Source organism: Jaculus jaculus, chromosome X (genome assembly GCF_020740685.1).
Source record: "Jaculus jaculus isolate mJacJac1 chromosome X, mJacJac1.mat.Y.cur, whole genome shotgun sequence".
In the NCBI taxonomy this organism is placed as follows: Eukaryota; Metazoa; Chordata; class Mammalia; order Rodentia; family Dipodidae; genus Jaculus; species Jaculus jaculus.
The window spans coordinates 135499999-135514147 of NC_059125.1; the positions used below are offsets into that span (position 1 = coordinate 135499999).

At 47.2% G+C, this 14149-nt stretch overlaps 1 protein-coding gene across 4 annotated transcripts; it reads left to right on the plus strand.

Annotated features, from left to right (window-relative positions):
* Window positions 1-350: 350 nt before the first annotated feature.
* Window positions 351-13902, plus strand: Zic3 (Zic family member 3). Of its 4 annotated transcripts, XM_045139999.1 has the most exons (5): window positions 351-413; window positions 488-510; window positions 3254-4477; window positions 5604-5767; window positions 6564-8385. In XM_045139999.1, exons 3-5 carry the CDS (start codon window positions 3421-3423, stop codon window positions 6741-6743), a joined length of 1401 nt encoding a protein of 466 aa, XP_044995934.1. In that variant the 5' UTR covers window positions 351-413; window positions 488-510; window positions 3254-3420; the 3' UTR covers window positions 6744-8385. The 4 variants fall into 4 exon arrangements, with proteins under 4 accessions (XP_044995934.1, XP_044995933.1, XP_004654064.1 ...); XM_045139998.1 differs by lacking the exons at window positions 351-413; window positions 488-510 and adding an exon at window positions 2899-3019; XM_004654007.2 differs by lacking the exons at window positions 351-413; window positions 488-510; window positions 6564-8385 and adding an exon at window positions 13535-13902 and having other exon boundaries at window positions 2901-4477.
* Window positions 13903-14149: the final 247 nt, after the last annotated feature.

Here is a 14149-nt window from a genome sequence, read left to right on the forward strand (position 1 = left end):
CCCCAAAGTGGTTCCCAGAGTCTCCTCCATAACCCAAGTTGGAGGAGGAGGGGAAAACGATAGGTCATAAGAGAAACTTTTTTTCTTGCCTAACAGCAGTGATTAGCTTTGTGAGATGTGGGGAGCTCAATTTTTTCATGTGGTGACTCCCTGTATCTGGAAAGATCTGCTTTCCATCTCGTTTAAGAGTAAAGGGTCGCTCTTCCAAAACATGGAAACTCCAGCCCATACTATACCAAACAGAATTTGAAATGTTGCTCACAAAGTCCACAGCCTCAGCCTTTAGGGGATATCCGGAACCCCTTCGCCTCACTGAACAACACACCTCCTTAGAACTGCTCACTCCTGATGGGACCGGTTGCCCTGGAAAGAGCTCCACCGCCCGGAGTTTTGGCCTAGCTGAACCGCCTCAGGTCTGCCCCTTAACAAGCACCCCCCCCCCCTTTCTCGGTTGATGATCTAATTGAATTATGCCGTTTTGTTCCAGGGACTTCAGAGCACGTGCTGGAGGTAATTAATTATCGGAATGTGGCCGCATCTAAACGGACACTGGGTACCCGGTAGGTCAGTGGCGGCGACATCCCCCCTGCCCCGCGTTCAAGACTCCTCCCCAAAAGAAGCCTGCAAGGTTCCAGTGACTGCCCCTCTACTGCAACATTTTGCTGGGTCGCTTGCTCTGATTCCCACTCGCGCAAGACCCTCGCTTATCCGGCTATGCAGCCAGACGGCCCAGAAACCCTGGCAGCAGCCCTGGCCCGACTGCCGTCCTCGCCCCATCCCCAAGTCTTCAGATTCTCTCTCCCCAGGATCCTCTCCCCTCACGAGAGCATTTCCAAACGTTTTCAAACCAATTACACAACCTGAGAAGGTAGGGGGTTGATGGGGGGTGTGAAAAGTAGAAGATAGAAGAAAGGGAGGGAATTAGGGAGAGAGAAAGTGGATAAGAAAGAAAAGCAATCCTCCCTTTTTGTAAACTTGACTCCAGGGATCCATTCGCATTATTTATGCATATTTGTTACTCCCTGAGCCCCCTCCCCCCTGCAAAGACCCCTGTGCTGCGCGACTGCGTAACCAGTTTTGGAGAGCCTGTTTTCAGTACATGAAATAATTTAAGTCAGCAGTAAACTCACCTTCCAACCTGGGGAGAGAGGTCTGGATGTGGAGGGAGATTGGGGTGAATTTGATGGGAAGGGGTGATTATGGGAAGATGTGGAACCGGCAGTTTTCTCCCAGCAAACTGGCAAAGAAGGTGAAGTGTTGGCCAGGCCAGGCAGATTGGGGGGCTGAAAGTGAAAAGCTGCAGTTATGAAGCGCTGCTTGAGGCGGTCTCTCCTGGCGCCTCTGAACTTGATCAGATGTTGTTTCCTACAGAGAGATGGCGGCCAGGCTGTGAGGCTGCCTCAAGGCGCAGACTTTGGGGCTCTGCCCTGCTCTAGATGTGACAATCACAGCCATCTTTCTCTTAACCTTCCCCCCCCCCCCCACTCTCCCGAATGATTTGCTAATGCTTAGCCGGCACAAGTCATGGGTGAATTTATAACCCTGTCGGAACTTAGTCATTTTGTCCAGAAAAACCTTGCGCCAGAGGGAGGGAGTGGTGTTTGGTTGTGGTGGTGGTGGGGAGATTCCATCGCAGACTCCTAGAAAGTAACTCCTTAGGGGGTTAAGTAGTTCTCTAGGTCTCTAAGCGCTGCTCTGGGTAGGCTTAGAAGACAGCAAAGCCGTAGCTGTTGAGAGGGGAAAATATTCCGTGTCCTAGTTCTCTCCCCCAGTTTTGCGTTTAAAAAATGGTGAGAATCTAAACCTTATTATTAGCTCAGTGAATCGGAAACCACTCTGAGCCGGTGTCTAAGTGTTCTTATGTGTTGAATGTGTATGGTGTACACAGACAGTGTTTCGTGCAGGTTTCGTTTCTGTGCATTGTTGCTGTTTATGTTCGTGCATTTAGCATATTGTGTCTCGGGTGCCTGCATCTATTGTTTGTCGTGTAGTGTTGATTCTGTATTGTGTTTACTTTAGTATGTTGTGCGTGTTTCTTGTACTGTGCTTGTTTACTGTGTTGTGTTCGTGTTTCCCGCTGTGCGCTTAGATTGTGTCATATATCTTTGTTGTGTTGCGTCTCTTGTGTCAAGGGGAAGTGGGTAGTGGCGAGTGCAACCGCTGCTCACAAATTCAAGGTTCAACGCTCAACTCAGAAGTGCGGGGTAATGGTTCTAAATCATTTCTTTTAGTTTGGGCCTAGAATTGACATCTGCCAGTTCTTGGAACAGGCAGAGAGCTGGCCCACTCTGGCACTGGGGTCCCTTGGTGGTGTGCGGGGTGGAAAGGAAGCAGTGGCTGAGCCAGGAGCCCAGAACTGCCACTCTCCTCGCGGGGATGCGCGCCCTGCGACTGGAGAACGTTCTCGAGGTAGTGAGGCTGTGGGACCCCTAGTAGGACTGGACGTCGAGTGCCGCGCGGATCGAAGAGGCACTCCAGTCAGAAGGATCCTAGCGGGTCAGTTTCTTTAGCGAAAGCGGCTAAAAAGAGTGCGAGGGGTGCTTGGGACCTGCCTGGAGCCAGAACAGAGGCAGAGGCCCGGCTCCGCCCCGTCGCTTGCGGGCTGAAGCCTGGTCCCAGCTCCGCACAGCCTCGCAAACCCAGCTAGCCTCAGCCAAGCAGCCGCCGCCTCACCTGCCAGGCTCCCGGCAGCTGCCCAATCAGCTGCAGTCGCTCTGCCGCGGCTGCCATGTTCTCCTCTCTGCGCTGCCAATCAGTGTGGCGGCACCCAATGGACGGTCGGGCCGGGGGTCAGGTGATCACAGGCCAGCTGGCTCCCCATTGGAGCGCGCCGCCGGGCCTCCCGCTCGGTTTATGTGCGAGGAGTGAGTGATTGACTTTATCAGTCCAAGGACATTACTCTGGAGGTGAAGAGGCTGGGACTCGCGAGGCGAGCGGCAAGGTTCCAGCCTGCTGTCCATTGCCTGCCCGCCGGCTGCGATCCGCCTCCGCTACTGGGTGCGATCCCACCGATAAGCTGGTACCCAGGGAGCCTCCGGGCCCCGCGGTTCCGCGCTCTCGGGTAGAGGAGGGGTGCCCGGGACAGGATTGACAAACCCCGCCCTCCACTTATTATTTTCCTTATTTTTCTTTGTGCACTCTTGTTAGTTTGTTAAAGCAGATCTTGTTCTAGAGTCTTTTCTCCTCCCTCCTCCTCTCCCCCACCCTTCCCCCAATCCTTTTTCTTTCCCTCCTCCCTTCGATCCCTCTGCAGGAGACTCTCAGAACGACGGAAAGTTGCAGCTCCCGGTAGCGCCCAGGGGGTCTCCGGGCAGTATCCTACCGCCGCCATCCTTGTCCGATTACGGCACTTCGGAGATCTCCTTCAACTGCACTCTTGCTCACTTCAGCCGGATCGCCTGTGTCCAGAACGCCCCACCTATGACGATGCTCCTGGACGGAGGCCCGCAGTTCCCTGGACTGGGAGTGGGCAGCTTCGGCGCTCCGCGCCACCATGAGATGCCCAACCGCGAACCGGCGGGCATGGGACTGAATCCTTTCGGGGACTCGACCCACGCTGCTGCCGCCGCCGCTGCAGCTGCTGCCTTCAAGCTGAGCCCAGCCGCGGCGCACGATCTGTCTTCTGGTCAGAGTTCGGCTTTCACACCGCAGGGTTCGGGTTATGCTAATGCTCTGAGTCACCATCATCACCACCATCACCATCATCACGCCAGCCAGGTGCCGACTTACGGTGGCGCAGCCTCGGCCGCCTTCAACTCCACGCGCGACTTTCTGTTCCGCCAGCGCGGCTCTGGGCTCAGCGAGGCGGCCTCGGGGGGCGGGCAGCATGGGCTTTTCGCCGGCTCGGCGAGCAGTCTACACGCTCCAGCTGGTATTCCTGAGCCCCCTGGCTACTTGCTTTTTCCCGGGCTTCACGAGCAGGGCGCTGGGCACCCGTCTCCCACAGGGCACGTGGACAACAACCAGGTCCACCTAGGGCTGCGCGGGGAGTTGTTCGGTCGTGCTGACCCGTATCGCCCAGTGGCCAGCCCGCGCACGGACCCCTACGCAGCGAGCGCACAGTTCCCCAACTACAGCCCCATGAACATGAACATGGGCGTGAACGTGGCGGCCCACCACGGGCCGGGCGCTTTTTTCCGTTACATGCGGCAGCCCATCAAGCAGGAGTTGTCCTGTAAGTGGATCGACGAGGCTCAGCTGAGCCGGCCCAAGAAAAGCTGCGACCGGACCTTCAGCACCATGCACGAGCTGGTGACGCATGTCACTATGGAGCATGTGGGGGGCCCAGAGCAGAACAATCACGTCTGCTATTGGGAGGAGTGTCCCCGCGAGGGCAAGTCCTTCAAGGCGAAGTACAAACTGGTCAACCATATCCGAGTGCACACGGGCGAGAAGCCCTTCCCATGCCCCTTTCCAGGCTGCGGGAAGATTTTTGCCCGTTCCGAGAACCTCAAGATCCACAAGAGAACCCATACAGGTAAGGGGAAACACAGGTGGGCGTTGGGCTCCCTGGGGTAACCCTGCAGCAGAGCTGACTTGGACCTGGAAGGAGAAGGGTGTTGGCCCAGCCGAGGGGCGGCGCCCCGCCGAGGTAGCTGGGTATAGAAGCGCTGTCAGCGCCTCTCCCCCCTCTCCCATCACCCGCCCCGACCAGCTGCGCCCTTGCTTGGTTCTAACTTCCTGGGCCACAGGATCTGTGGTCTCAGGAACTAATTGGGACCTTCTCGCGCCTAGGAACAAACTGGCGCCGCTTCTTTTTGTGTTATTTTCTGGGTTACTATGAAGGGACTTCGAAAATGTTGAGAGCATATTGCTTACAAGCGGCTTAGCTCTAGGCACACATTCGAGGAAGGCAACCATAGAAATGCTAATGAAAACTAACTTTGGTCACTTCCGCTCTTTTTTACACTTGATTGGCATATCTCCTAATTAAATGACTGATACTTTTGTCAAACTATTTTTATTTGGAGTTTCAGGTTCAGTTCAGTCCTCCAGAGGAAAAGCTAAAGTAGAAAAGACACTACAGTTTCATGGCTTGTTCAGAACCTCTTGTGAGACTGCATGTAGCCCCTGGATTTATATAGTTCTCTGTTTCTGTACAGTACTGGGACTGCCAGGCTTTTAAAATACTAGGCTTAACAAAATAGCTACATTTGAAAGAGACAAATGAAAAGGTACAAAGAAGGGACTGAACAAGATTTGTCCCGTCCCCAGCCCATTGTCCCTCTGAGCTCGGTTATATCTCTAAGCGGAGGCTGAACGTACCCATACCTAGGAAGGACTGGGCCAGCCGGCCGGGGTGGAACTACAACTTAGAAAAAACTTCGGTAGAGCCCGGGGCTTTGTGGTCCTGGGAGAACAAAGGGTTGATCTGGTTCTGGGCCGGCCCTGCCCCACCCCCGCACCACAATACCACTCCCCAGCCCTTCGGGCTTAACCGGCGCTCTCCATTTTTCTCCAGGGAAAAGAGATGAGGCATCCTTGCAACAGTCCGCGCTCCTCTCTGTGGGAAGAGCATTAGCGCCGGTCCTCCGGCTTTTAGGCTTGGGGAAGTCCTGGGTCTGAAGGATCCCCCCCCCCTTTTGCATTTTGGACTTTTACAGGTGAGAAACCTTTCAAATGTGAATTTGAAGGCTGTGACAGACGGTTTGCCAACAGCAGCGACCGCAAGAAGCACATGCATGTGCACACCTCGGATAAGCCCTATATCTGCAAAGTGTGCGACAAGTCCTACACGCACCCGAGCTCTCTGCGCAAACACATGAAGGTAATTACCTCTTTATTAGCGGTCGGCGGTTTGTAAACACTCGGCCCTACACCGGGCCGCAGAACGGAAGCGCCCGCACTGCCAACCCTCTATCCTCCACGTTAAATCCAATTTGCTCCAGCGGTGACACCTCGAACCCATTTTGAGGATGAGGGTGGGGGGCAGGAGAGAGCAGAGTTGGGAGGGCGAGAGAGTGAAGGGAACAATCAGTTTTCTGGGAAGCTCTAGTTGAGCTCGCCAGGACTAGTGGCTGCTGCCGCCACCCTCTCCCTTGCTTAGTGGGAGTGGACACATCGACCCCAGGAGAGGGTCCATCATTTGCTCCTCGGCTTCCCATAAAACAATAGGGCCGAAGAGCGCTCTCTGATTCCCACACGTGTCTGGGAATTCTCAGCACCCAGGGCCCCTATGTCACTCTTCTCTACCTGCTTTCACAAGCTGAAACCCGGCTCGGTGAAATGTGGACTGTTTCGTAGAGTCCTGCAGAGTAACTGCTTACCCACTCCATTCATGGAGAAAGAATTTTTGAAGTGGCATGAGTAAAATGGAGTGCTTTATTCCTTTTCCGTAATGCCAGTGCCAGGACCCAACCTAACCTGGTTTTTGGTGAAAATGCCCGAGGTTTCTAAGCATCAGTAACATGTAAATAAAAAAAAATACCGATACCATCCTGTTTCTCTTTTAAGTGGGTCACTGGGCGGTATTACTCTTACAGTACTCAAATTCTGTTCTTGTTTTTGCTTGCACATTGCCAGTTGGAATTATATTCATTATAATATATACATGTTAATTTTAGGTTCATGAATCTCAAGGGTCAGATTCCTCCCCTGCTGCCAGTTCAGGCTATGAATCTTCCACTCCACCCGCTATAGCTTCTGCAAACAGTAAAGATACCACTAAAACCCCTTCTGCAGTTCAAACTAGCACCAGCCACAACCCTGGACTTCCTCCCAATTTTAACGAATGGTACGTCTGAGGACAACCAAAATGCATTTTAAAAAGAAAACTGAGACCAATCAGATGGAAATGGAGTTTTAAAGCAAGAGGCCATATATAGGGCTACATCTTGTTGGTTACAATTGTCCAGGAAGGTTTTGGGCAAGATCCAAAAGTAGCCATGCCCTTTTCTCAGGATTAGAAAATGTTTTGGCATCTGAAGGATTTTTTTCCCCACAAAATCTTCTCACTGCATTTTCTGCCCCTTCCTCTTGCTGTCTGTACACCCCATTCCGAAACTCCTTCATTTTAACACTTGTCCTGTTTCTTGAGGAAGTTATAGAAGGCTTGGTGGTGGTGATGTTAAACTGTTGGAAATTCTTCTTCGCCTTAGTGGTGATTGTTTAAACTCTCACAGTCTTAAACCATGCCAAAGTCCTGTTATGTCTTGAACTTTTCTTCAAAGCATTACACTTGTGAATGTATCTTTGTCTAATGGGGTCGAAATTGTTGTTCAGTATTTTTTCAGGCTGAGGATATGATGTTAATCTACACAGATTGTGACGTTTAGTATACAGTTGCCTTTGTAATAACTTTTTTTTGTAAATACATATCCGTTGATGCCATATTTATCGTTTGTAATTTAATTATTGCAAGTGCCGGGAACTGAACAATATTTATGGATAAATGTTTTCTAACAAATTCTGTACAGCTTTTGATTATAACTGCTTTAGCATTAAACAATTATTGTTTTGAAAGAAGAACACAATTTACAATTTTTGAACCACTGACTCTTTTCTCTTGTTTTGTAACAGCCTCCTTCTACAAAGAGGAGACATAAGCAAATTGAATCTTGTTTGTTGGTATTTATAACTCACTCAGATCCCTTTTTTAATTGTTAAATTATTTTTCTATTGCAGTATAGATTCCTTACAGTGTCACTTTCCATCTGGGAAGGACCCTCCTTTCTTTATCTCTAGCTCAGATGGTTGTTTTATCTTCAAGTTTAAATGTGTTTGTCCTGGATTTTCAGCATGCAAATCAAATAATACTGATCCATTCAGTTAGTGGCCATGACATCTCAATCTTATACTTCAAAGACTGAGAAGCTGGATTTATTCATCCCTGTCCTACATATAGAAACATAAGGTAACCTAATTAGTTTTATGTCCCTTAGTTCTTTATTACCGTAAACTTGAAAACTGCAGCAGGATGCATGTCTGTTCTATTTAGAGATCACCCATCTACCTATGTATGTTTGTATCTATGACTTTATCTAATCTGCCTATCAAATCTACCTAGCTCTCTATATTTTCAAAAGATACATACATCTGGAAACAGTGGCCATACCAAGGCCAGTTGAACAGTTCTTACTTATGGTTCAAAGTGTTTCTTAAAAGAACCATAGTCCATTTAAATTTTGGATGGCAAAGGCTGATTTGTTTGCTGTATATAGCTCAATTCATAATTATTACAGTTATTCATAACATACATATAGTGATGTAATAATTGCAGCAGTTTCTAAATGATACTGTGGAAAGGAATACATTTGCAAAATATGTTATTTTTAAAGTTCATTATTTGTAGGCAAAGATGTTAAGAGCATTGTTTCCATTAAAATCAATAACAATGAAAAACGGTTGTTTGCTTTGTGATAAAATGTTAACAATCCATTTAATCTTCAGTGAAGCAACTCCTTTGGATAAACAGTCCTTTTTACAATGGTTCTGTGGAAAAAAAATACTGATTTTTTTTTGGGGGGGTTGAAGTGTGTAGAGTATGGAAGCCTTTTTTTATTAGGGTGCTGTTGATTATTGAAAGCCCAATCTCTGCATGAATAACAGAAAGGTGGAGATAAGGTTTTGTAAAGTATTTAGAAATGTAATGAATAGGCTTAAGTACCACTATCTCTTTAAGGGACAATGCTCAATTTTTTGGTGGCACTCGATTTGGTATTTATATAATCATTTTCAATTCTAGAATTTTGTTGATTACTCTTTTTGAAGAAATAAAGTCTTGGCACATCTTATTTATGTCATAACATTTTTTTTTTAATTTGGTGCCCAGTATTTTTTTTTCATGTTCAAATAAATACAAAATTGAAATGCTTAGATTTCTGGTGATTAAAACAAACTTTGATTCCAGGATATAGTGGAAGTAACCTATTCTGCTGTCTACTGATTTTTGTCAATAGACAATTATTAACAGTTTCTAATTGCAAACTGCTTTTGAGGCTTTTTTTGTTAGTGAAGAATGGGGTCTTTTGCACTTTCCTCCACCAATATCTAAGTCTGAATGCCATGAACAGAGATTGGAATGATTACACATATGATGAGGAGTTAAATTGGTCAGTTTACCACTGCCCGCCCCCCCCCTCCACGTCTTGACCTTGACATTGAGGATGGTGGGCCAGGTTCCTATTTGATGATTTCTCTTTGATTCAAACCAGAGACCATTTTAAATGCTCAGTAAAATTTAAGAAAAGTGCCTGTTTGTAAGACTGGCTCTAAATTTGCACAATAGTAAAATCTAAATGCTGTTTTTTTTTTTTCCTTTTAACATATCAGCAATGAATCTCCAAGATTTACTCTTTTCTCTGATTTCCTTTCCTGCTTCTAACCTAATCCTAAATGGAGAGATGGGTTGAGTGAGTACAAGATTCACTAAAAAACTTGTTTCCCACAATTAACTTAAGCTAAATATCTCCTTCTGAGACAACGAATAGGTTAATATCAGTTTATTGAAACTACCATAACATTTTTGAGGAAAGCATTATGAGTGTCGTAAGAAGAAGATGCTAATCAAATAACGATGATAACCAATATTAAAAGATTATAAAATCTTTGTCCCGCCTCATGATCACCTCTAATTTCAGTATAGCACATTTCTCAAAATTATGTTTTGTAGTCATATGGATAAAGAATACTTTTGATATGGGTTAAAAGGAAACTTAACAGATCTTCTTCTTCAACAATGTGGCTGTGGGAGTGCATATTTACATTCTTGAATTTTCAGTAAATAACCTCAGTGCATATCCCACCCCAAAGGTCATAACTGCTAAAGCTGGAAGGCTAAGCTAGGTTCACTAGGCTTAAAATGTACTTTTTAAAGGTTTAAAATGTACTGTTATCCTTCTTGCACCTGGTAAGACCTTTGTTCAAGTCTGTGGTCTTTCTCAAGATAGCATGAAAGGTCTACTGCTAGGTGGGAGAAAAAGGAGGTAGCTCTTTTCATGAATGGCAGAACACCTTCATCCAATTGGGAAAGTTAAATATCAGGGTACAGGCTGAGCAGCGCAGTTGCTAGGAGTGAAGAACCTGGTATTCTTACAGGCTCTCCGGAAAGTTGGTATGTACTGGACTTTCTGGTCCCTCCCCCTTCTCTCTGCCTGACTTCTCTTCCTCACAACAAAATCTGCCAAAAGCAAACTAGAAGTCTATAAGGGGTGAAAGTGTGCCTATCTCACAAGAGGATTCTGGTACCTAGGCTGGTTATCGTACCCGACTGGCTCAGAAGGCTCCAGTCTCCAGTTGGGGTTTGGCCGGACTGGAGGGGTGTGTGTGAAATCGAAGTTTCACAAGTCCTTGGGGAGCAAAGGGTCCCTGTCCACACACCAAATTCTTATAAATCCCGCTTGAGGGGCTTGAACAGGGAGGAGGGGACCTCATTTCCTAGGGTCAATTCTCTAGCGGTCTCTGCCCGCTGACCCTTTGACCTCCACCAACAGGGCCCTTAGCGGCCATAAGCCAGCAGTCGCCTGAGCTCGGAGGATGCTTCGCGCCCCATCGCCTCTCGGCCTCATTAGGCTGGCGGGGCTGTAAAGCAGAAATCAGCCGCTGCCTAATCCGGACCTGGGGTCAATACGAGCCCAAACAATGAATGGTGAGCTCCGAAGGCTGTAGCGAAGCGCTGGCCGCAAACTTTGTGTTCAATTCCCTTTCTTCAGCCTGTGGTGGCAGGGCGGGGAGGGCAGGGCTGCAGAGGATGGAACTGGTCAGGCTTGAGGCCGCTCGCGGCTCCCGGGTCTGTCAGTTGGCCATATTCGCCTAGGGTATTCCCAGGACCTAGGGTGGAGGGCCAGAGGCCCCAGGCCGGCTAGGGGGGTCAACGTTTGAGCCCGAGAGCCCGCTAGAAGGGGGCTGCTCCCGCGCCGGGAACTGACTTTGAAGTGGGTTTCTAGCGCGCACGTGTGAGAGCGCGGCCAGGCCTGAGCAGGGACCCGCTGGGAGGAAAGAGGCGGCTCCGGCCCGGGCCCCCACCCCGCCCCTGCTCCCCGTGGCTCGGGCCTTTTCAAGCCGCGCCCGGGGACCGTAGGACTCTTCCCCCAACCCGACTCCCGCGGCCGCCTCGCGCAGGCGCACATCTCGCAGCCGTCGAGTCGGATTTGGCTGCGAGGGGGTGGGAGGCAGAGTTGAAAGCGGCTTCCGCGGAGAGAGAGGGAGGGAGGAGAGGGATGTGGGAAGGAGGGCTGGTTTTGGGGCGGCTCTCCAGTCGTGAACATGGCGGCCGGATGCGAACCCCCCGCCGAGCGCAGCAAAAAAACAAAAAAACCACAGACCACGGGCTGCGGAACTGTTGTGGCGTTGAGATTCCCTCATTCCTGGGCGCTGGGAACCTCGCGGGAGACTGAAGGTCTTGGCGGTGGGGCGCAGTTTAAAAACAATCAAACCAAACCAAAACAACAAACAAAAACGGAAGCGAAGTTCTTCCTGGGCATTCTGGTGGGAAGTTGGTTTGCCCTTTGGGGGATTTGGCTTCTCATAGGACATGGAAATCAAACCCACCAGAACTCACTTCACGTTCCCAACACAACTTAAAACATTTTCTCCTTCCTGTCTTGGTGAGGGTTTGGGGTGTCAGTTTGAGTTACAATGTCCTAGCCGGGATGCCACAGCACCCGAGCAAGAGTGGACACTGTTTTCTGGACAATGGCAAGAAGGGGAACGAAGGCAACATATCCAAATGAATTACTCCGACTCGTTATCCTTTGAGTTGTGTCATTGGGAGTTCAAACTCGACCCATGGCCCAGGTCTCGTTTTTCTGCATATCTCATTTAAATGATATTATGAAGTCACCGTGGTAGCGTTTGTGTGTTTCAAAACAGCTGACGGAAAAGAAGCGGCCACAATTCCGGAAACAAAAACAAAACCCTTCATTCAGCTTTTGCTGGACTGTGAAAGAACCCCTGATATTCTGGAGTCTGGAGCTCATGTTTATTGTGTTTACATGCGCGCACGCGTATACACACACATACACACACACACACACAGGTGCAGATTCACCTTCTGATGTGACAGTCAAGAGGCAAAAGGACATTTTAAAACTGTGATGGTTTATTGACTCCTATCTTCTCTAGGCAAATCATCTGCAGGAACTATTCCATATTTGCGTCTCCGTAGAGACCAGCTTCCTAAGGGGTTGTCCAGTGTCAGGCGCTGGGCTGGTGAAGGTGTGGGGCAGTTCCCCAGGGCCACTTTGGGATGGTCCCCAGGTGGGTGGGCAGGTCATTAGCAAGTCTGGCACTGATCTGGAGGAAATCTGCAAAACAGTGCCTTTATCTGTAGAGAACAATTGATGGGGTTGTCTTTCCTTCTTTTCAATGCACAAAGAACGGCTTTGGAGCAAGAATTTGGACTATGCATTTAAGTTGTCGTGTTTTGCATTGAAAAACACGGGGCAATTAAAATAAGCATGCTCAGTAGTATTTTCTATTCCTTTCTTATGGGCGATTTCTGCAAGTCAAAGGAGCTGGAGCCTCTTCTGCAGTTTCAAAACTTGTTTTGAAATTGCCACCAAACTGATTTTTTTTTCCTGGGGCTGAAGTTTCCTTTCTGGGGTCGGCCACTCCTCACCCCCACAGTGGACTAGTATTGACATCTCTGAGAGCTCAAAGGAAGTAAAAGGTGCTTTCTGTACATTTTTTCATCCTGTAGTCTGAACCCCTGTAGTTTGAACCTTTTCCTGGTTAAATCTCTTGATACCAAAAATGTGGAAAATTAAGTTTGTTAAATTTGAAAACTGTTAGCCATGGATTAGAAAGAAATCTGTTTCTCAGAAGTACAGATTGTGTGACTTTAACAATCAAGCTAACAAGCCTTGGTGAACTGTTTCCTCTGGATACCTGTGGTAGTTAGTCTTTGGATCACTTGATAGGTAAAACTGGTTGTTTTTCTCAGGAGTTATTCAAATGAAATTTATGAAAAACCATGCAATTGGTAGATTGGCACTGCTCTTATATTTGCTTGAGGACTCCAAAAGGCAATTCTTTTTCTCACTGATCACAAAGGTTTTTGTTTGTTTCTATCATAACTATTGAAAAGCACAGTTTAACCACACCAAGTTTGTAGGAAGCATTTCTGGAGGGGAGAGCGGAGATTACTTGGAACAATGGGAACTTTTATCATAGGAGCGGGAAAACCCTTGAAAATTTGAGAATCTCCTGTTCTAAAACACTCACTAGAACTAAAGATCTGATAATTCTTTTTAAAAAATTGACAAACTAAGCAGTTTTGTTTATTTTTCATGTGATAACACCTCATGATGAATGGCAAGAAACAGAAGCTTTACAGCAGCTATAAAAATACCTTTCGCCAAATGGCAACTTTATAATGTTTGCTTTCTAATGGGCTGTATTATTGTCTAATGTGTTTTATGAAAATACAACCTATGTAGAGACCATTTGGACTTAAGATGTTAAAAATAAGGTCCCATATCATTTTATTATAAACTAGCCATTTAAAACATCCATGTAACATTTTATGACTATTAAAAAATAAGACAATATGGCCTGTTTTGACCTATCTGCAGTTCACTTTTTGTTTTTTTGCCAGTGTTGTCCTGCTTGGTATCCGGGACAGACTCTAATTCCTGACGAAGAACTTGATACTGACGTTGGTATGCAGCAACCAGCCCTCCATAACACTACCTATCCTAAATGCAGGGTTAATGCCGAACCTACTGTGCAAGAAATGATTTACTGATGAGGTTTCAAAGAAAACCACATCAATTTGGATGTCTGTTACCTTGAAGTGATCATTTTAAGAGTAGTAGCATCTTCCCTAGGTATAAAAAGACTATTTTCTTCTTTGGTGTATTTCATTCTGTGTTGAGCAATCATTTGTGAAATGAAAAAGCAAGAAAAAAAAAAAAAAGCTCCCCCTCCAATTTAGGATTTATAAATGGGAAGGTGTTAGTGAAGATGGGCCTAATTCATAATCCAGTATGCATTATCTCATACACTGTTGCAAATCTTTCTTTGAAATATCTGCATTCCACGTGGAGAACTGGAGTGCTTAAAACTAGAAACATGAATACTTGTTTTGTTAATTTCATGTTTGTGTTCAAAAAGCAATATCCAGGATCCCTATTGTTTGACTTAAATAAAATCATTCAAATTATTTTTGTGATTAGTGTTTTATTGCAATGGCAGCTACAGCCCCCAAATA